The sequence below is a fragment of the Arachis hypogaea genome, chromosome 15 (assembly GCF_003086295.3).
Source record: "Arachis hypogaea cultivar Tifrunner chromosome 15, arahy.Tifrunner.gnm2.J5K5, whole genome shotgun sequence".
Taxonomy (NCBI): domain Eukaryota; kingdom Viridiplantae; phylum Streptophyta; class Magnoliopsida; order Fabales; family Fabaceae; genus Arachis; species Arachis hypogaea.
In genome coordinates this window covers 123586019-123607612 of record NC_092050.1, presented here as the reverse complement: position 1 = coordinate 123607612, position 21594 = coordinate 123586019, and the positions used below count along the sequence as shown (strand labels likewise).

The window sequence follows — 21594 nt, the reverse complement described above, 5'->3', positions numbered from 1 at the left end:
TAGAAGGAAATTAGACTTTGACTAAGTATTTGTGTAGAATCCCAGGGCTTGTCTAGGAGCCTCCATGTATTTTGGAAAAGTAATATATATTTTCATGTTTATGCCTGGTGTGACAATTTTATTAAAGCAAATATAGCTAGTAGCAATAATAAGCTTTGAAAATGTATATTTGTATATGGGCATCTTGACCCAGAAAGAGAAGATATTTGTGGTAAGAGCTTACAAATAGAAATGCTAATCAGAATATTCCAAAGGTATTCTTTAGGGATTTTAATGATGTCATCATATCTCAAGATGAGAAGATAGCGTTACATATCAAACCAAATAATCAAGTCCAAGCATTTAGAAATTTTGTGGATGATAATTCTCTCATGGATATGGAACTTCAAGGATTGAAATTTACTTAGTTCAGTGATCCCAAAAACCGTTTTGTCTCACGAGAAAGAATAAACAATGCCTTGACTAACTGAGAATGGCAGAGACTTTTCCATCATGCTACGCTCACGACCCTACTTGCTGTAAATTCTGACTACACACCATTGGTGCTTAATCTTGACCTAAAAGAAAAAAAAACCAAGTACTTTAAATTCAAGGCATATTAGGCAGACCATGAAAAGTGTCAAAATATAATGAGAAAGGGCTAGGAGAATAGTAGAAAGGGATAGGAGAATAGTAGAAAGGAAAAAAATAATCAATAGACAGATCTTAATCAAAGAATGGAGAGGTGTAAAAGAGAATTATCTGAATGAAGCAATGTAACCTTTAAAAGGGTAGAGATGGAGATAGAAAGACAGAAAAACAAATTAAAACAAGTACAAGAGGTTATTAAATAATTGAAGTTGGAGATATCCTGATTATGAAGACAGGAAGAAAAATACTGGGGTAAAAAAACAAGAGTGAAATGGCTAAAGCTGGGGGAGTGGAACACATCTTTTTTTCATTCGACAACTATTCAAAGAAGGGTTAGAAATCGGATTGAAAGATTTAAAAATTCAAGTGGGAATTTAGTTTGTGAAGAAAAGAAAATTTAAGTTAGCAGAAAAACACTTTAATAAGTTGTTCAAGGCCACTGAAAACATTAATATGGAAGATTGCATTGGTCAAGTTCCTATAAGAGTCACCACATATATGAATCAAGAATTAATGAAGGAAGTCACAGATAAAGAAGTCAAGGAGATGATTTTTAGCATGGGAAGTCTCAAGGCTCCAGATCCAGATGGTTTGAACAGATTTTTCTTCCAAAAATATTGGGACATCATTGGAAAAGAAGTAAGGGAATCTTCCTTACAATATTTGCGAAACTACTATTGTGTTGATTCCTAAGGTAAAACAAATACTAAGTCTCTTAACCAAATGAGGCCCATTAGTTGCTGTAATTTTATCTATAAAATTGTCTCTAGAGTGATGGTGCTTAAGCTTAGGAAAGTGACTACAAAGATTATATCTCTCATTCAAAGTTCATTTGTGAAGGAAAGATTTATACAAGATAATATTGTGATTGTGCAAGAGATTTTTCATACCTTAAATAAGAAAGAAAAGGAGGTGTCAGAAAACCTATCAATTAAGATAAATACGAACAAAGCATATGACAGGCTTAAGTGGGACATTTTGGAAGCTACTCTTAAGGTACTTGGATTTCATCAACAATGGTCATGATGATGATGGAATGTGTTAGAAAATTTATAGAATTAAGATAAATGGTATCTTGTCCAATAGCATCAAGCCTCAAAGAGGTTTAAGGCAGGGAGATTCACTTTCTCCATACCTTTTTATCATAGTGACTGAAGTGTTTACACTTATTATGCAAATAACTATGAGGGAAGGGAAAATCTCATGAGTAAAAGCTTCCCTTATTTCTCACCTCTTGTTTGTGGATGACTGCATCGCTTTTTGAAAGCTAATAAGGACGAAATTTTCGAACTCATTATAATCCTTAACAAGTACACGGAGGTGTCTTTGGCTACCTAGTTTCGATTAGGACTAGGGTTGATATAGAAAAAATTATGGACATGTCAGCATGGAATAATCCAAGAAATTATCTCAGGCTTCCTGCTCATTGGGAGCAGAATAAGGCCTTAAAATGGATTGAAGTGAGAGTTGTAGACAAGGTAGAAGGATAGAAAAGGAAGCTTCTAAATCAAGTCGAGAAAGAAGTTTTGATCAAGTCGGTACTTCAAGCAATCCTGACTTATGCCATGAACATGGTTAATTTCCCAAAGGGGTTCTGTCAAAGGCTAAGCACGAAAGTTGCTAGAAAGATATGTCTGAGCAAGAGTGATAATGGCAACGATTTTAAAGACTTTTTATATTCAAAATTTGGCTCACCTTGCCAAGCAAGCATGGATGATGTTTGAAAATCCTTAAGCTATTTGGGCACAAGTTCTCAAAGCTAAATATTTTTCAAATGAGGATTTCAAAGAAATAAAAATTGGAAGAGCATCATCTTGGGCCTGGAAAAAGCTTAATACAAGGAAGGGATTTTCTTTTAAGAAATGGCAGATGGTTAATAAGAAAAGGTGAAAAAGTAATTATATGGGAAGACAGATGAATCCTAGGGCAGGAAAGAATTGAGATACCAAGGAATAATGAAATAAGAGTTGTCAAGAAATTTCTAAATAAAGATGGGAGTTGGAACATTGATAAACTTAGAGTTTATTTTGATGGTTCCATGGTGGAAAAAATTAAGAGAACCCTGGTCAGCATAATCATTGAAATGGATAAGTTAATATGGACTCACAGGATTAATAAAAAAATTAACTGTGAAGATCAGATACTACACAGCAAGAAAGGAAAGCCAATTACAAGAACAATACAGGCAGAATGATTACTCCAATAACAATAATAAAAGGCAGAGTAATTATCTGGCAACCTCCACCCAAGGATTGGACTAAATGCAAAATTGATGCCACAGTTTGGAAGGACTTGGCAATCGGAGCCATCACAACAGTATTCAGAGATCATGAAGGTAAGCTAATTATGGAGCAACAACCAAGATAGTAGCAAGCTCAGCACTCGCTGCAGAAGCTTTAGCAGTTAGAAATGCTCTCACAATAGCCAGAAATCTATGAAAAAGATAATTTTGAATCAAATAGTTTGAATCTTTCCCAAGCAGTAAAGTCAAAGAAATTAATCTAATTCTAGAGGACATTTGGAAGTTGGCTAGGAAAATTTCTAGTAGTGGATTTACCTGAGTTCCATGACAAGGCAACTCACTAGCTCATGAGATTGCAGAAATGGTGCATTCTGGCAGCTTATACCCAAATTGGAGCTCAAATCCTCCTATGACTATCAACAATATTATTAAAAAGGAATTTCAGCAATGTCGGACGTCATGGAATTGAGATGGAGAATAGAAAATTTTGGGTGCAAAGTTGATTGCAGTGTCATGAGTGGTTAACCACATTCTTCAGCCAAGTTCTCGATGTGGTACTAAGTTACTAAGTTAGCAGCAGCTGATTCACATATAGCGTTTATCAGTTACTCGGCTCTGTGGTCGCAAGATTGAAATAGCATATCCACTCCGGTTTGGTCAGCATTTGGTTGATATGGCGCATGAGGAAAATCGATTAAGTCCAATGGTTAAAGGATAAAGACATGACAAAAGAGGCAAGACGTTGGAAATCATTATTTAGGGGAGTTGTATATCTACTGCAAACCTGATGAAGAAGTTGCTCCTTGTTTTACTAATCAGTCGTGCACTTTTGTTAGCTTCCATATATATGAACTTGAAAATCACTTTCCAAGGTTTACTCTTATATACAATAAGTCAATAACAAAAAAGAAAAAATAAAGAAAATAATAGTAAAAATATAAAACAAAATAGGAGAACAAGAAAGAAAAAATAAACTATTATTTCTAACCATGAAATTTTAAAGAATTGACAAATTTAACTATAAATAAACAAAATTAGTTTTGTACCCACAAAAAATAGTTTTATGTGATAAAAGTACTCAAATATTAATTTTATTCATACGTAGATTTATTAATATTTTAAATTTTGATGGGTAAAAATGATAATTTTTTATTTTTCATGAGTACGAAACTAATTTCGTTTATTCACAAGTAAATTTTTTAACATCTTAAATTTTTATAAATAAAAATGGTAGTTTACTCAAAAAAAAAATATTGTTCGAACTTCCACCGACACTGTCGACCTATTGTCATAGATCTATTCTCTGATTTATTTTCGGATCGGACACTATTCAATATTTTCCTTTAGAAAGTTCTCCACTTATCACCCGACCTGGTTCAGACCAGGTACTACTTGAAATTTTCCTTGAGAAAGTGCTCCACTTATCACCCGACCTGGTCTCTTCATTTTCAAGCCTTGCTTTGCTGACTTCAATCTAATGCCACTCAACTAGGTGCCCACTTCTCTCCTTGGAGTACTGCACTTGTCGATGTATATCTTTGGAGTTCTCACTAAATGATCACCTGAGTCCAACAAATTTTCTTATTTGATTTGTGATGAGCGGTAAATATTAACTATCAAACTTTTCTCACATTATATATCATTTAAAGGTAATTAATTACCTCATTTCCTAACTAAATACATGAAAATGCAAGTTTAGTTACAAGATACTTTTTTTCGTCATCCCCAAAATAACAAATCTTACAATAATAGCTAGAAAACATATTTTTTATTTCTTTTTGGGTGGAGTATAAAAATAATTTGAGAGTCAACTAAAAATATCTCATACCAAATGGAGTCAAAGAGAAAAGAGTAAAATTATAGGTAAAATCCATTGAACAACAAATATTTGCAATGACCTAAAATACTATATATAAAAAAGAAAAAGAGAAAAATATATGCGGAAAGAAACAGCAAATAATTAACAGGTAATAGCTTGCTTTCATCGTTGTTTCGCAATGTGTAACAATACAAAGTTGCGCAAAAGAATAAACCACATAACTCCAAAAGTTTCAAAAAATGGGTGATACCCATGGTATTGGAAAATCTTTTCTCAGCATCACCTTGCTTTGGTTAATTCTTGTTCCTTCAATGACGCACATGCATGCGCACGCACATGGCTCCTTATGGGATGAATTGCTTCATCCAATACTCACGGTCACAATAATTAACAAAATACCAAATAGTACTGTGTGCGTTAAATGCATATCAAGCGAGGATGACATCAAGGAGGGACTACTGAATTCTTCGAGCACGGAGCCATTCAGCTTCACTGTCAAGCTTAAACTCCTAACAACGATAAGATACAATTGCTTGTTAAGACATGATGGCGAAGAAATTGGTCAATTCTTGGGGTTTCGAAGCGGTTCTTATTGCGAGAAAGGATGTGTGTGGGAGATTTATGAACATTATGCACTGCGAACCACAATGCGCTATGGTTATGTCAATCATACATACAAGCCTATAGGAAGCCCAGATGACCATACTTATGACTATACCTAATTAAACAACGTACATGGTGCTATTATATATTACCGGCAAAGGAATAAGGAGTTCTAACTTCTAAGGTAGATCATATGTTATCTATGTTAGGTTACATAGAGATCATTATTTATACAATTTTTTCTTCTTTTTTTATTGTCTTTTTCAAAGGAATGGTGATGCCTCTTCCATAAAAGAATTTTGAAGACAATTAAGAATGGCAGAAACATCAATCAAAATTTAGTTATTATTATTTGTATAGAAACGTAAGGTTCATTTTCTCTGTGTTGAGGTTGTAAATGTGTGTTATTAAATTGTGAGTTACAACATAATCTTTGGAGACCATGTTGCAATAGCACATACCAGATAGTAGGTTTTTATTTGAGAAAAAGAATCTAATTTAAATTACATATTCTGTCAATGTTATCATGTAATTAAGAATGAAAGGTTGGGACTCAGAACTTTTAATTTTATTCAACAATTCTTTCAATTCTAAAAAAAATTGGGAGATTATTCGACTTGAAGAAAATTGATAAAGAAAAAAAAATCACTTTACAAGTATTAGTTTTTTGTTTAAAAAAATTATAAAAATATAATGTTTTGATCCTTACAATTTGAATTTTTTTTATATAAATAAAATAAATACTTTATTTATCCATATAAATAAAGTATAGACAATTGATACCTTTTCGTAATTAACCACATTTTAGAAAAATAGATCTTCTCAATTTCTTTTATCAATTGTTTTGCCAGTTGTAATATTTTATCATTTAATATTTTCTTCCACAAGTTTTCTTTTAGTTCCACTTAGACGATATATGGTAAGAGATCATACTTTATGAAATAATTAAGAAAAATATTGAAAAGTAAAAAATATATTTGGCTTGATCTTGGCTGCTCTTAAGATGTATAATAAATAATATTTTGAGTGCTATGCATCAGAGATGAGGTTGGAAGATGCTTATATACTTTCTACTGATCAATCGACTAAACGAGACGTGACATATCACTAAACACTACACTTTGAGGTTATTATAATCTTCGAGTTTATTTAGTGAACATAATTTATAGTTTAGAGATTATTGTTTAGTTAAATTATGAAAATTTTATTTAGATTAGAAAAATGTAATAGTTTTAGACAATTTAGGTTACTTAGATTGCAATAATTTTAGTTTAGACTAGAATAAAAATAGGGTAAAGTACTAAATTGGTCCCCTAGGTTTGGGCGTAATTCTGTTTTGGTCCTTAAGATTTAAAGTGTTCTATTTGAATCCTAAAATGTTTCATTTAGCATCAATTTAGTCCCACAGTGAGGTCAAAATTAAATAATTAACAAAATGTCCTACATAACAATAGTACAAGAACAAAATTGATAATATGGAGAACAAGTACAAGCTCCAGAGGCATAAAATCAACCATTGATACATCAATACAATTATTTATTATTTTTTTATAATATAAATAAAATATTTTCTATAAAACTAAAAAAAATGATAAATAAATGTATTAATGTATCAATGGTTGATTTTGTGCCTCTGGAGCTTGTACTTATTCTCCAGATTATCGATTTTGTTCTTGAACTGTTGTTATGTAGGACATTTTGTTAATTATTTAATTTTGACCTCACTGTAGGACTAAATTGATGCTAAATGAAACTTTTTTGGATTCAAATAGAACACTTTAAATCTTAAGGACTAAAACAAAATTACGCCCAAACCTAGGGGACCAATTTAGTACTTTACCCATAAAAATATAATAATCTTAGACAATTAAGGCTAGTTAGATTGTTGTTGTTAGATTACATTAGATTTTAGATTCGTATAATTTTTCATGATTTTAGAAATATTTTTTGTTGTAACAATATGTTATGTTCTTAGTTATACTAGATAATTTTTGCATAGTAACATTTTAATAATAAAAATTGTAGTTATAAGTGATGATAATTTTTTATTAAAAAAATTATGAAGATATATTTTTGCAAAGACTTTGGATATTGATATCCCGTCGTGTTAGCCTATTGATTTCACTTCCAATATGCTCTCTACCATATATTAGAAAGGCTAGATTTGGCCATGCCATAAAATTTACGGATTTTTTCTTTAACAATATCCTAATGTCTACATTTATTAAAAGATGAAGGCATAAAATTTCATAACTTTCGCTTACTATTGCATGAGTATTCAATTCATTTTTTAGTAGTGGATGTTTGTGTTGTGTTATGCATTGTTATGAAATGGGTGGATAATTTCTACCAATGTGAAAATGAGTAAGGTAAAAACTATATAAAATCAAAGGCTCAAATTTCTGGAGAGGTGAATTTGAATTTGAGAGTGCACAAATTGGATCCTCTAATTTGTGATAATTTTTTTATTTTTATTTTAGGACATATGAGTGTGTCAGATTTGCAATTAAAAAAATTAAAATCTAAATTTAAAAATCGGCGGGTCAAATTTAAAAATAAAAATATTAAATTCGAAAAATATAAATTCGAGAGTCAGATTTGTTACCTATATATACCTACGTGGTCCAATTGCTCATAGTTCATCTTCTTTACCTCACTATTTTCTTCATTTTTTTTTTCACTTTGCTAACATGAATAAGTAAGAATGAGAGTGACAGTGATTTAAGGAAAAAAAATGCATGATATAGTTATGTTAAAAGTATCTTATTGTAATAAGATTTTATTACAAACACCTGAGAGAGTGAGATTTGCATGTGAGAATCCGTTTGATCTTGTTGTTCCTTTCACATTATCATTTGAAGAACTAAAATGTGTGATTTATGAAATGATAGGTCCTCAAATATCAAAGATGGTATCGTGCATTTTGCCTAGGTATATGATTTTGGTGGATTTGTTCATCTTCAAATGAATTATGTCACCAATAAAGCGAGTAAGAGATGTTTTCAATCTATTATGAAAATTGATTACAAGTATCGTTTATCGAGTTATATATTAAAGTCGAACAATCTGAAATTGATCGAAATATCAAATGAGGAGACTACAACAGTGATAACAAAGATGAGTTTGAAAAAAAATATATGAATCACTGCCAATATTATCATTAAATAACCATGAAATCAAATTCTAATTCCTATTCTACTCTAACCAACATATATAATTAATTAAGCTATAAAATAAATCTAATTCTCATTAAGAGATAACTAAGTTATCTCTATTTTTTATTATCATACTAATTATCATTATGATTAACATAAACTAACTATATATATAATTAATATTTATTTACAGTTTTGCACACAATATATTATAATACTACCATTAAATCAATATATACAACACTAAGATATAATATTATCATTTTTCTATTGTCACCGTAAAAAATTAAAAAAAATTACTTACATAATTAAATTGACTAAGATAGTTAACAATATAAAGTTCAAGATGATCAATTTCTTTAATTTTTAGTCTCTTAGACATTGTTGTTTGTTGTTTTTGGCTGAGCTTCAAGTTTGGTTTTCTGTTTGAGAGTATGAATGTAGTGTGAGAATGTTAAGTGAAGGGAGTGAGAGTGAGACGGAGAGGGATACAAGGGAGAGAAGAAGAGAGTTTCGCACCACACACTTACCACTAGGGCTGGCAATGGGTAGGGTATGGTAGGGTTTAGACTCTACCCTAACCCTACCCGCGGGTTGTAAATTTTCTTAAAACTCTACCTTACTCTATCCGCGGGTTGAGAATCTCTCAACCCTAACCCTACCCACACGTTAAAATTCTAAATCCTATCCTACCCGACCCTATCCGCTGAAACAAAAAAAAAATTCAAATAAATATAAAATTCAACCATTTTAAATTTCATACATATTAATAAAATAGAAAATAAAAAACTAAGTTCAAATTAAAACTAAAAACAATACAATCTTAAAGAAATTCAACATAAAATTACAAATAATATGATCATCAACTAGCTTAGTGATTATTTCAAGTTTTTATAAGAAGAAAATTGTGAGTACAAGACTCATTTTCTTCACTATATATATAACTTTTACATATATATTATATAATATATTAAGGGTGCAGGTAGGATAGGGTAGGGTATACTCTAAACCCGTACCTTACTCTACCCGCAGGCAAATTTGCACCCTACCCTACCCTACCCGCAGCGGGTAGGGTAGACAACCCTACCCGAACGAGTTAGTTCGGGTTGGGTACCCGCGAATAGGGTATATATTGCCAGCCCTACTTACCACACGCATGCGCGATGCATATCTGCACCTTAACAAATCTAAGGCTCATATTTGCACAACAAATCCTAAGCGTCCGATTTTATTAATTTCAAATCTGGTCATCTAATTTGTGATGGACCACAAATCTGAGACTCAGATTTACAATGAACATTCTAATCCGTTTGATCGCTAACAATAAAATTATGGTTGTTCGATTTCTACACGCATGCCCATTCCAACCATAAATCCAAGTCTCCAATTTTCTTGAAAAATTGGCCTTCCAATTTCATGTTAAGAAAAATTAACTCTCTGGTTTGTTCGAAAGTGACCTCCACAACTAGGTGAAACACACATACTTTCAATAATGATGCAAAGCACAACAATTTCTTTAATATTAAAATTGAAAAGTGTAAATTATGCTACAAGATATGACACACCATTTGAATTTGCGCACTGATGATGAATCAGAATAAAAATATTCTAACCCAGTAAATATAGTGTCATGCTACGGTGTGGACTACTTTTTTTCTCCTCGAGTGAGGAACAAGCGTGGTTCAAGCTGAGCTTGACACTTGTTGGGACAACTACTGAAATTTTGCCGTTACTTCTGGTTTTTGTACCTACAACAGATGTCATAGTATTTCTCTTCTTTTTAGATGGATGATTAATGATAATAATTTTTTTACTTAGAATTTAATAATATTTTTTAAAAATATCATTTAAAAGATTCTTTTATTGTTCTGAGTTATTGGACTAGCACCTTAAAAGATTGTTAGGCTCTTTTTGGGGTGTAGTAAGACAATGCATTAGGGTAATAATAATAATAATAATAATAATAATAATAATAATAATAATAATAATAATAATAATAATAATAATACTTTATTTTGTCGAGAATACTCCAATATGAATTTGAATAGGAAACAATTATAATACTTCAATATTTTTTATAAAAAAATATTTTTAAAAAATTAAATAAAATAATTATAATACTTTGTTTCACCAAAAAATGTATAATATAGTGATTATGTTAAAAAACTTAAAAGCCAATAATTGAAAAAAAAGTTTATTAAAAAATTATTTTATAAACTTAATATCATTACATATTTAAAAAAAAATCATTCTGCAATTTTGACATCAGTTGAATAATAGTTGCGACATCTTTAATTATTTTTCTAAAGGCAAAGGCTATTTATTACTCACTGAAAAATAACAATTGTTTTCAAATAGATGAGAAAAGAAATAGGGGGTCTCCCAACGTGTCACTTACAATAGTGACAAAACCAAATAAAACAAACGAAAGGGTAAAGTAGCTAAAGAAACAATTAAACCAAAGAAAGAAAGAGTAAAGTTGCTAGTAAGGAAAGCAAACAAGGACCCATGTGAGACCCGCTTCGAGGAGTTTAGCAGCAAGTTTGTTCGATTGGTGGACCATATCTGCAGCCGGTATCACTTCCTTCTCAAAGGCGTACTGATTCTGCGCTTTCTAGCAATTCCATAGAAAACGGCAAAGAGAGCTCGAAACTGGCGACCGTCTGTACCCAAGGATGAGTTTGAAATCATGTTTTGCCACCACTCCTTGAAGGTAACTACATTATACTGCCAATGGCCTCTCTTAATCGAACTTAAGCTCCAAATCGCAGTACAGAATGGGCATTAGAAAAGACAATGCTGGATGGATTCTTTACTAGTCAAGCATCTCGGACAAATGGGTAAAGTGTTACAAAATCTGTTATGTACAATTTTATCACCGAGAGTTTTTTATTGAGACACTTTCACAAAAAAAATCTTCACCTTATGAGGTATTTTTAATGTCCATGACTCTCTCAAACTTTGTGATTCTGAAGATACTGGGGACAATGAGAACTTGGAGTGATAGAATGAATAGGCTATTTTGTACGCGTCGCTTGGCAATTTTTCTTCCACGCGTACGCACCATGTACACGTACGTGTCGCCATGCGACCTCAATTCCACGTGTGCGCATCGTTGAATGCATTCCAAATCCTTGATTTTCCATGATTTCTCTACTTTGAATGCTTTTCTCTTCATTCCTTTGATCCATTCCTAACCTTTTCAATCCTGAAATCACTAGCAAACACATCAAGGTATCTAGTGGAATCAAAATCAACCAATTAAGGGCCTAAAAAGTATGTTTTTACACTTAAGCACAATTTAGGAAGAAATCATGAAACCATGCTATTTCATTGGATAAATGTGGAAAAAGTGAATAAAATCTACCTAAATTAAGCACAAAATGTACCATGAAATAGTGGTGCATCAATATAACCCAACTTTCTTTTTTTTGCTCCATCTCAATCCAATGCGGTAGCAAGAGCCATTGTCCAGAATCACCTTGACATGGTTGTGTCTGCTAGGAAATGCACTCTCAGCAAATCTAAGGGGAATGATCTTGCAATTGAGGACGACAGAAAATCGAAAAATTTAAACAACTTGTTAGGAATTTTTGGATAAGGTTTAGTAATGCATGAAAGTAAAAAAGTTTAGGATGATTACCACGGAACTGTTGTCAACCTAGTTGGAAGTGAGAAGCTTAAGGTAACGATAAACATGAGGTCCTTGAATGTTTGAGTTGGGGCCACCAGTGGTTAATGGTGTAGCGTATTGGTTCAGTTCGACCTTTCCGGTAGGGTGAGTTTGTAGTTTAGTAATGGAACAAACATGATTAGCAGTACCATTGCAGTATGGGGATACCTGTTGGGAAACTTGGGTTGGATCCTGGCCAAATTGGTTGTATTTGTTAGGCATGGTATGTAACGTGCTGGCAGCGGAGTGGTTCAGGTCTTTCTGAAGAAAAGTTTTAGACAGCGGAGTAGCACTGAGGAAACCATCCTATCCCTGGAAGCCTGTGAGCTGAAGATCTTGCTTGTAGACAGTTTTCATCTCGAAGGTGTTCCCAGTGGAGGCAAGGGAAGGTATTGTGGTAATGGGATTATGAAGAGTTTTTTGTACAAAGCTATTTTGCAAATTAACTTCTAGAAATGGCATATCTGCATAGTTGGAATGAACCAAATCTGAAGGAGTCGAAACTGGTGGCATTTGTTGGGCAGAAAGGTGATTGGTTGGTGGCTTATTTTTGTGCAAAAGATTAGAAGTTGGATATGAGAATTCTTTTCGCATCATGAAGCTGTCTTTGACCTTTATAACAACGAATATGTCCTCCCCAACGTACAGTAACTTCATCCAGCTACCATGGCCGAGCCCGTAACATGTGACCAAATTATGAAATCCATGGAGTATGTAGCCAGTAGAAACCTTCTGCTCAATGATAGCTCAATTTGATTGTCATTCATGTCTATTACAATAATCCTATCTCGAAGAAGTTCCCTATACTTCCTATAAAATAGGGAGGGTAACTCATGTGTAACCTGAAATTAGAGATTAACATAATCATAAGTTTTTTGTTTTTCAAAAAACAAAGAGAAAATATATATGAATCTTTTGGAAGCTATTTATGATTCAGGGGTGAATAAATAAGACTTACAGCTTCGGGATCCACATGAAGATAAAATATACGATCCTCGTCAAAGTTCGCAGGAATGAGCCTACTCTCTTCCATGGTTGGTAATAGTAGAGGTAGAAATATGTATGGAACTGTTGTGATAGTTAGCTTATGACTATTCCACTGGCTCTGACAAAGTAACCAGCAATGTCTGGCCAGGCTTAAAAAATGTAGGTATGGTGTTTGAATAGGATAGTTATAAATATATATTAGCTTTCCAAAGAAGAAGACAGGTACATGAAGCCACTTTACATATTTTATCTTGGAATAGTGTGAACAAATGTAGATAAAGCACCGTTTATAGAAAGGAGAGATCATGCACAAAGGACAGTTGTGCTCTGATGGAGTACGGTAAAAAATATTGAATAGGAATTCAATAGGGATATAGGGAAGTAATAATTTCAAATAGATCAAATAAATCAAATAAATATATCAATAAAGGATGTGCCACACATCATTCCCTGATGCCAGTTGCCAGAAAAGTAAATTTGTGTAATTTTAGTGAACAATAAATTTTAGCTTCTATATTGAATTAGAAATTAAAAATTTGGAAATGAAAAAAATGTACATAAGGGTATATAAGAGCTCATATCCTATACTTGGGCCTCCTGTCTAGAGTGCTAGTTCATTTATTGACATGCAGAAAATTTGTTTCATATACATGCTTTAGTCACTGTTATACTAATTGGTAATTTAAATAAGGGGAATGCTAGAGGGACAATGACTTTGTTGAACAATATGAACAACTACAAATCAAATAAAAACATACTACACCTCCAAATTAACCCTCTAAATTTTAATATTAAAATAACCATCCGTACACTAGTAAAATGAACATCCGATATATCTATTATTTACATTGTTTAATATTTTCATTGTTTACCTATACTTTTCCTTTAAATAAACTATACAATTCTAAAGACAACCGCATAAGGAATGTATATTATAAAATGATAAAAAAAAGTGACATCTTTTTTAATGGATATGAAAATGATAAAAAAATACATGGGCACATCTTCCATGCATTGAATCATTATCCAAATTATTTATTATAAGTATTAGGTTATATACTAATTTAGATTTAGAGAGTAGGATGCAATTATTAAACAAACACATTACGATTGGATTAAAGGAACCAAACATAAGAAGCAAGCACATATCATACATATTGCTTTTGCTCCACATACATAATTAGCATTACATGCACACAATTACTCGCATGGTTTGATTGCATTAGACCATGCGTTATTGGATGACATAGCTAAAGGGAAAAAAAAGCAACGACATCATTTCATTAAAGGACACAACACAAAACCATAATTATACGCAACATTGATACTGGGAAATATACTATGATACTTGAGCTTGATCAGTAGTCCACCATATATTTTGCTTGAGAATCTATCCAGACTAATCTTGGTAGACTTTATCAACTCTGAGAATGCCATCTTCGAGATTTCTACACTTCAATGATGATCCATTAGCAGAGTCTGGATAAAGATCAATGAGTTGCTTAGACCATCCACCACTAATAATGTTTCTCTTGGGGGTCGAGAAAGCATCGTTAGAGTTGTCCACCAAAGTCTCAACAGAAGGAGAACTCGTGCCCTGCATTTTAACTATTTTTTAACTAAATATCACCCCTTAATGCTCAAATTAACGATTTTCACCATTTGATAGTTACCTTTGACGTGTCGGTGGAAGCAGTTTGCAAGCTCAACAGTTCTGAGTGTTCCATTGCAAGGTTTGGCTGCACCAAGTCAGACGTATAAATAGGAATATCACAAAGGTTTAGCATAATCAGAGAAGTCATCAAATAAGTAACCTGGTATATATCATGCTTTCCTAAAAATTTTGTTATAAGAGATATCTCATCCATCAGCTTCATCACAATGACCTTGCAAGGCTAGAAAGAATTTAGATCTTCCATCTTGACAGAAACCTTGAAAAGGAATTTCTTACCCTTAAAGGAATTGAGCTCTGTCGGGTATTCCTCATTTACTCCACCTTGATTTTGGTTTATAGGTTAATTAAAGAATTGTATAACAATATTTGTAAAAAATATAAAAGGAATAGCATGTGTTTATATATACATAACTCTGTATGCATGTTTTAAACATTACCCTGGTTAGATGTGCAAGCCTCAGGTCAGAGGCAGAGATTCCAAGAAATTTGGTCGCTTCCTTGTCATAAAGAAGGAATGCAGCCGTATCAATATCATCAGCAACCTTCATATTAATGCTATACCTATAAAGGATAAGGTGTTACAAAAGATACATGGATATTGCATAAAGTTGTTGAATAAGAGCTTGAACAAAGGGTTGACTTGTATACCTAGGTGTGTGAGTGGTTGGATAGGTGGCACACTTGGCACAATAGTAGGAATCCTTAGCCTCCCTTAGTGAATGAAAGTAATGCTTACAACTTTTGTACCACCAACCGTTCTTGGGGTCAATTGCAATTACAGTTCCAATTGTCACAAAGCTCCCATTCTTAAGAATAAACAACAATCAAACTCATCGCATAGTTGGATTTGCAAAATAAATACCATAGTAGTTTATCAATGGATGCCTTGAGTTCAGAAATGGGTTTGTAAATGGAGTTGTTGATGAGATCATCCTCCATAGAGTACGCTGGCTCTGTAGCAATTTGGGATAGTTGGTTTGCATGTGGAACCGCAGCCATGATGACGCTTAAATTTTTGACATTGTACATGAATTTCATTAATCTGTTCTAGTGTATGAGTCTCAAATTGATTCAAACGACACGGTTAGATGTATTACCTCTTGCGAAAATCCTTAACCTCTTGGAAGTCCACATTGATGTAGAGAATTGAATTATGATTGGTATTTGATATGCCCATTGCATCTGTGCCAATTAAGATATATAGAAATAACTACACAATGACAGAATCAGAACATGCTTATTGTCTAATTTTCAAAGCAATTACATGAAGTGCAAATGTCCCACCCTAATAAGAGCAATTGAATTGCAAACCTTTAAAGAGGTTGAACTTAGTGATGTTGGCTGCTCTTCCATGTGATTGACCAACTTAGTTGCAAAATCCTCCCAAAATGTGCACCTAATCTTGCCTTTTCCCTTGTTTTAAAAGTATGAAGGGAAGATACGTAAAGCACACATGAACAAAACAAATCCCACATGAGATACACTTGGAGAGTGGGTAATGAAGTGAGTAACAACTTTACTAAGAAAATATATAACACTAACTTCATGTCATCAAGCTCGAGAACAATGTAGTTGCACTTCTTGCCATTCTTAGTAAATTGAATTATGTCACCCTTGCCAGTAAATAGACCAATAACATCTGAAACAAAATAATATATAACAATTAATCACTAATAAATAGACATTAATGAATATATGTTTCAGCTTTGATTAAGCTAATTGGAAGATTGGGATTGATTTTCGTCATACCTATAAGATGCGACTGAGCATTTGTGTGGTTCAGTATTAGATCATTAGGAACAAAACGAAACACATTCCCCGGAAATAATGGATTATGTACCATCTGAAGTTGAGTATCCCTCTTGAAATATATCCTACATGCATGATTAGTGGCCTTGTATTTCTGGTCATTCAAGGAAGTTAGGAAGTTGACAAGTTACATACGATATAAATTTTTCCCTCTGATAACTCATCTTTAAATAGCCTCCTCTAAGTGTAACACCCTAACTACCAAAGCTCACACTTCCGGCTGCGCGACTCTGATAGTTCGGACATTACGACGACTTTTATATTATTTAATACTAAAATATGAGCCTGTTTAAAACTTTAAATCGCAATACCGATCCAAAAATACTTTCATCTGATATAATACATCCATAAATACCATACAACTCACAAAACTCATAAAGAGTACATCCATATATATACGTACATATATATAAGTAATATTACAAACATAATCCAATACAATCCCTATCCCTCTTACAGATTATATCAAGATAAAGGCGAGGGTACAAGAATAATAATCTAAAGCAATACAGAGCATCTCAACAACAACTAGATAAACTCTTCATAACTTCTGCGCCCGTATCCTGAAAGGGGAAAAATGTAGGGAGGGTGAGAACATCATCCTCGAAAGGGTTCTCAGTAGAGGGTTTTTGGGAATTACTGTAATAGGATACGTGAAGATAATCGCACCAGTGATTAATAACCGTCTTATGCCTCTTTTCAAAAACAACGATTTACAGTAAAAGTAAGGTCGGAAATCTTTTCTGAAAGAGGAACCATTCAATGCTCAAAAACTCAAAGCCTTTCAAAACGGTTTATCTATGCAGAACCAAAATAGCCTTTCATAATTTTATTCCATACCAGAAACACAAAACCGAAATCAACCATCAATTCATCTCTTTCCAACCACGGCCCTAGGCCCAAACAATCCAACCACGGCCTTAGGCCCAAACAATCCAACCCTCAACCAAATAACCACAATCCAACAGAGTTCCAGTTGCAAACACAGATAGGAGGATGCAAGCACAAACAAACAGTTATTGCAAGTAGAACAATTAGCAATTAATCACATAGGCAAACTAAGTACAATATGCACACCCAAACAATGTCACATAGATGCATATGATGCATGCCTGTCCCTAGCGGCTGATGATATCATCTGTCGGTTATAGAGCCAACCCGACAAGTCCTGGTAGCTAACCATTGGACTGTCCCTCTGTCGTGCATCCCCAACTCGAGTTATACTCATCATAAACTTGATCATAATCATGATCCATATCCATCACCCTCACTGGTGAATATTTATCCATCACCATCACTGGTGAATATTTATGGGGGCGAGCTCATCCGGGCCTTTCACAGTGCCCGGCCACACTTACGACATTGGGTTAACAGAGCTTCGAGTCTCAACCTGGAGCACATGGTGGCTAGCCATTGCTACTACCCAGGGAAACCCTCATCTCCAATAGTGGAAGTGCAAAAATCAAAATTATCAATAATTCAGCATATACATGCATTCATTCTCATCCATGGATCAACATCCATCTCAGCCATCCGGCTTACGGTTCAGTCCAGAACCAGCCAATATTGATAATCACACACAGCCATTCCGGCTCACGGTTCAATCCAGAACCAGTCAATATTCATAATCATACATAGCCATTCCGGCTCATAATAAAACAGCACTTCCACCATTCAAAATCATCAGATTTATGAAATCAGCATTTAAGCCATAAATCATTTTCTCAATTCATTTCACTTTGAAATCAAGTTTCAACTCTTTTCAGCCTTGGCTTTAAAGATCTCATTTCTCAAATCATCTCAAGCTCGTAAGCCACTTTTACTCAAGGTAAATTCCCCTTTTAAAACAATGCCACTCTCGGCATCCTCTTTCCAAAACTTTCATAATCATGGCAAGTTAAAAGCCTCTTTGAGATATTCAAAATCACCCATCCAACAATGGGATTTTATAACAAAAGTTTCTCGGCAGAGTCCCAAGTCTTTAGGGGAGAATAACATAACTCATTTCGCCAAATTCATTTAAAATCATTAAAACATTGGCTTTCCGATTTGAGTAATAAAATAGGATCTAAGCCAAACTGAGTCACGTAATCATTTACTTCTTTCAAAGCCGTTTCCTTTACTTAGGCAAAACCAGCTTCAACCCCCATGATAAATTCTAAAGCATTTCAACTGTTCAAAATTGTTTTAGTCTTACAAAAGTTCAGAGTTCAAAGAGTACTTAAAACCTTTCTCAAAACATTTCAAAATAAAACTTGTCAATAGACATTCAGGTTCTTTCAAAGTCATTGAAACTCCTTTAATTGAAACCCCCAAGTCAAATCCAAAGGCATAAACCCTTTCCGCATTCAAACAGCTTTAAAACACAAGTTTCATCTAAATAACGTTCTCTTGAAAGAGATACAATGCCTTTCTTAAGAAGCAAGACTAAATCACAATTCCCTCTTTACTAACTCATTTCGAAAGCATGAATCATCCTTTTCTTGATAATTCAAATAAAATAGCAGAAGTCTTTAACTCATCATTTTTCCAAACAACCTTTCAATAAAGACTCGGATTTTATAGAAATTCCGGTAGCATCTCCACTAAAACTTGGACTTTGCCACCCAGTTCGGGTCCCAACAAAACCATTCCACAATCCTTTTCCAACCGCCCAAAATCCAAAATCAATTCAAAATTAAACTAAATCCAACAGTCGCCTCATTGGCATATCTCAAAGAAACCGTTTCAAAATCACACCAATATCAACCGAATTAACTCATTTCCAAAGCTTTAAAGAATCAGTTCAGCGATAAGTCATTTATCAAAACCAAATCAATTAAAGCAACCCAGGCTGAATTTCAAGAGTATTCTATCTTTCACATCATCAAAATAATTGACTCAATTCAAACCAATCCTCAACGGATTAAACTCATTTCAAATCTTTAAAGAATCAACTTCAAACATTACATTTCACAAGCCACACAATAATTCAGCCAAACCAACATCCATAGTCATTCGAGTCAATTAAATAGTACATAAGGCAGATACAATCACCAAATACACAATATCTCACATCAGTACCCATATGTAATAATTCCAATAATAAACTATAGTTTTTGGAAAGCGCCCCTACCTCAAAACGCAATTCCATAACCCAAACGTCTCACAGAGTCCTTTCTGCCTCAGTCCGAAATCAACAACCAAAACCTCAGCTCCCAGCCACTTTCGCAATAACCATAGCAACACTATTCGCAATATATAATAATCAGGACTCGATCCCACGTTACCAAAACTCATTCATTAATCAAACACATACGAATACTAACGCGAGACTTTTTGAAACATAAACACTCACTGAATTAACAAAACGAAGCAGCCGCAGTTCCATATCAACCCAGCAGCGGCTCCATCAGTAACCCCAAGTGACAATCGCGAGCAAAAGTCCCGGTGACGGCAACTGTTACAATCACATGGCGTTAATAACCTTTCCGGAATTCCGAAAGAGCAGAAACCGAACTCAAAACTCTTACCGGCGGTGGAACACAGTGGCAGCAGGGTCTCAAGTGGCAGAAGCTCAGCCCAGAGCTCCGGCGGTGATCCCGGAAGCCACATAACCACTCCCGGTGGCCCAAAGCACGGTGACTCAGCCTGTTCCTCTTCCTGTAGCAATTTCCGCAACAACATCACAAGCCCAAAGAGCAGGGAGTGACAGAGCTCAGTCACGGTGAAGCAGGGCGGTACAACGGCGGCCACGCACAACCCCTCAAACGGCAGTGACGCGGACACAGCTCCTCTTCTCCGTGCTCATCGGCGACGCGTGAAGTACAAAGGCAGCGTCTTTCCTTTCTCAGCGGACCAGAACAACAGAGACAGAAGGGTTCATCTTGCTCCTCTCTCGCTGTTGGCAAGGATGATGACTACACGAGCTTCAGTGGTGGTTCCCGGCGACCTATCATCTGCGGCGGCGCTGGGCAGAGACGGCAACGATGCAAGTGGCGGTGACGGGCTTGGATGACGACGGTGACTTCGCAGAAGAGACTAGGTGCGGCAGATCCAGGCCATCACCCCTCTCTCACTCGCGAACCCTCTCTCCCCGTGCTTCAACTTCGACGGCGGCGCCAGGTGAACCAGCGGCGGCGACGATAGCACAGACGGCCGAGGCAGCGCGACGAAGCTGGCTCCATGGTGCTGCAGCTCAGGGACGGTGACTCGCAATGAGGACAGGCGACAGCCTTCCCAGTGCCACTGACGCAGATTCCTTTCTCTTCCTCTCTTTCTGCTCCTGTGTCTTTCTTTCATGGAAGGGAAAGGGGGAACCGTGTATGTTTGGCTGCTGGGACAGGGAGGGAGCAACAGGTAACCGGGTAGGGTTTTAGGGTTACGGTTTTTGAGTAAAATTAGGATTAGGGGTAATTTGGCAATTTCACATAAAATTGAGAATAATATAGTACTTGAAATCCAATTTTAAATCCAACACTAATTGCATATAGAAAATACTATTTGCTCACCAATTTTGCAAATTATTTTCAATAAAATATCCAAATCAAATAATTAGGAGTAATATAATTAAATCCTTTATTTCCTCAAAACAGTAGTATTAATATTTAAAATATTACTTATCTAATCCAAATCATGTAAAACCCCTCTTATTTCATAACTACCAAAATTATAATCTGAATATAGAAAATAACCCAATAATTATAAAATTGGATAATAATCATAACTCGTCTCAAATCCAATAAATCAAAATTTGCCTTAATTATTTTTAATAAAATGATTTCCGAAATTAAGGCTACAGAAACACTGAATTTGAAATTAGCTAATGATAGCCCTTTTTCAAAGGTCTTGGGTCTTACACTAAGCATTCCTGATAGTGCACTGAATTCGATCACCCTGGAAACAAAGCTTGGTATTAAATTGATATCAAACTTATACATGAAAAAAAATTATATTCCTAACAAATTAATCAATAAAGTTAGTTAAATCAACAAGTGCTAGCTCATAGTTGTTAGTTCACCA

At 34.3% G+C, this 21594-nt stretch overlaps 1 protein-coding gene and 2 long non-coding RNA genes across 11 annotated transcripts; all 3 read right to left on the bottom strand.

Moving 5' to 3' along the window:
- Nucleotides 1-206: 206 nt before the first annotated feature.
- LOC112750574 (uncharacterized) lies at nucleotides 207-3710 on the bottom strand. Its single transcript, XR_003175921.3, has 3 exons — nucleotides 3188-3710; nucleotides 2870-3062; nucleotides 207-557 (listed from the first exon to the last, which is right to left on the bottom strand). It is a non-coding gene; the product is annotated as an uncharacterized lncRNA (long non-coding RNA).
- Nucleotides 3711-10747: 7037 nt separating this feature from the next.
- LOC112750573 (uncharacterized) lies at nucleotides 10748-13465 on the bottom strand. Its single transcript, XR_003175920.3, has 3 exons — nucleotides 13081-13465; nucleotides 12093-12964; nucleotides 10748-11987 (listed from the first exon to the last, which is right to left on the bottom strand). It is a non-coding gene; the product is annotated as an uncharacterized lncRNA (long non-coding RNA).
- A 732-nt stretch (nucleotides 13466-14197) lies between these two features.
- On the bottom strand, nucleotides 14198-20926 carry LOC112750572 (uncharacterized). Of its 9 annotated transcripts, none has more exons than XR_011872208.1 (13): nucleotides 20106-20926; nucleotides 19931-20032; nucleotides 19709-19820; nucleotides 16534-16658; nucleotides 16327-16423; nucleotides 16096-16197; nucleotides 15882-15966; nucleotides 15433-15790; nucleotides 15222-15345; nucleotides 15061-15105; nucleotides 14924-15004; nucleotides 14783-14848; nucleotides 14198-14706 (listed from the first exon to the last, which is right to left on the bottom strand). XR_011872208.1 is itself a non-coding variant. In XM_072216722.1 (13 exons), the coding sequence occupies exons 10-13, from the start codon at nucleotides 15094-15096 to the stop codon at nucleotides 14509-14511; spliced, it is 381 nt and encodes a 126-aa protein (XP_072072823.1). In that variant the 5' UTR covers nucleotides 15097-15105; nucleotides 15222-15345; nucleotides 15433-15790; nucleotides 15882-15966; nucleotides 16096-16197; nucleotides 16327-16423; nucleotides 16534-16687; nucleotides 19709-19820; nucleotides 19931-20032; nucleotides 20106-20926; the 3' UTR covers nucleotides 14198-14508. The 9 variants fall into 9 exon arrangements, 5 of the variants coding, with proteins under 5 accessions (XP_072072823.1, XP_072072822.1, XP_072072820.1 ...); XM_072216722.1 differs by having other exon boundaries at nucleotides 16534-16687; XR_011872207.1 differs by having other exon boundaries at nucleotides 14924-15105.
- Nucleotides 20927-21594: the final 668 nt, after the last annotated feature.

Excerpts from the sequence above, each read along its gene's own strand:
- LOC112750572 (XM_072216719.1), bottom strand. The coding sequence starts at position 15,332 with ATGAAGGTTGCTGATGATATTGATACGGCTGCATTCCTTCTTTATGAC. Across the intron at positions 15,005-15,221 it reads GGCTTGCACATCTAACCAGG|CCTTGCAAGGTCATTGTGAT; the intron begins GTAATGTTTAAA and ends AATTCTTTCTAG. Across the intron at positions 14,707-14,782 it reads CTTCCACCGACACGTCAAAG|GGCACGAGTTCTCCTTCTGT; the intron begins GTAACTATCAAA and ends GTTAAAATGCAG.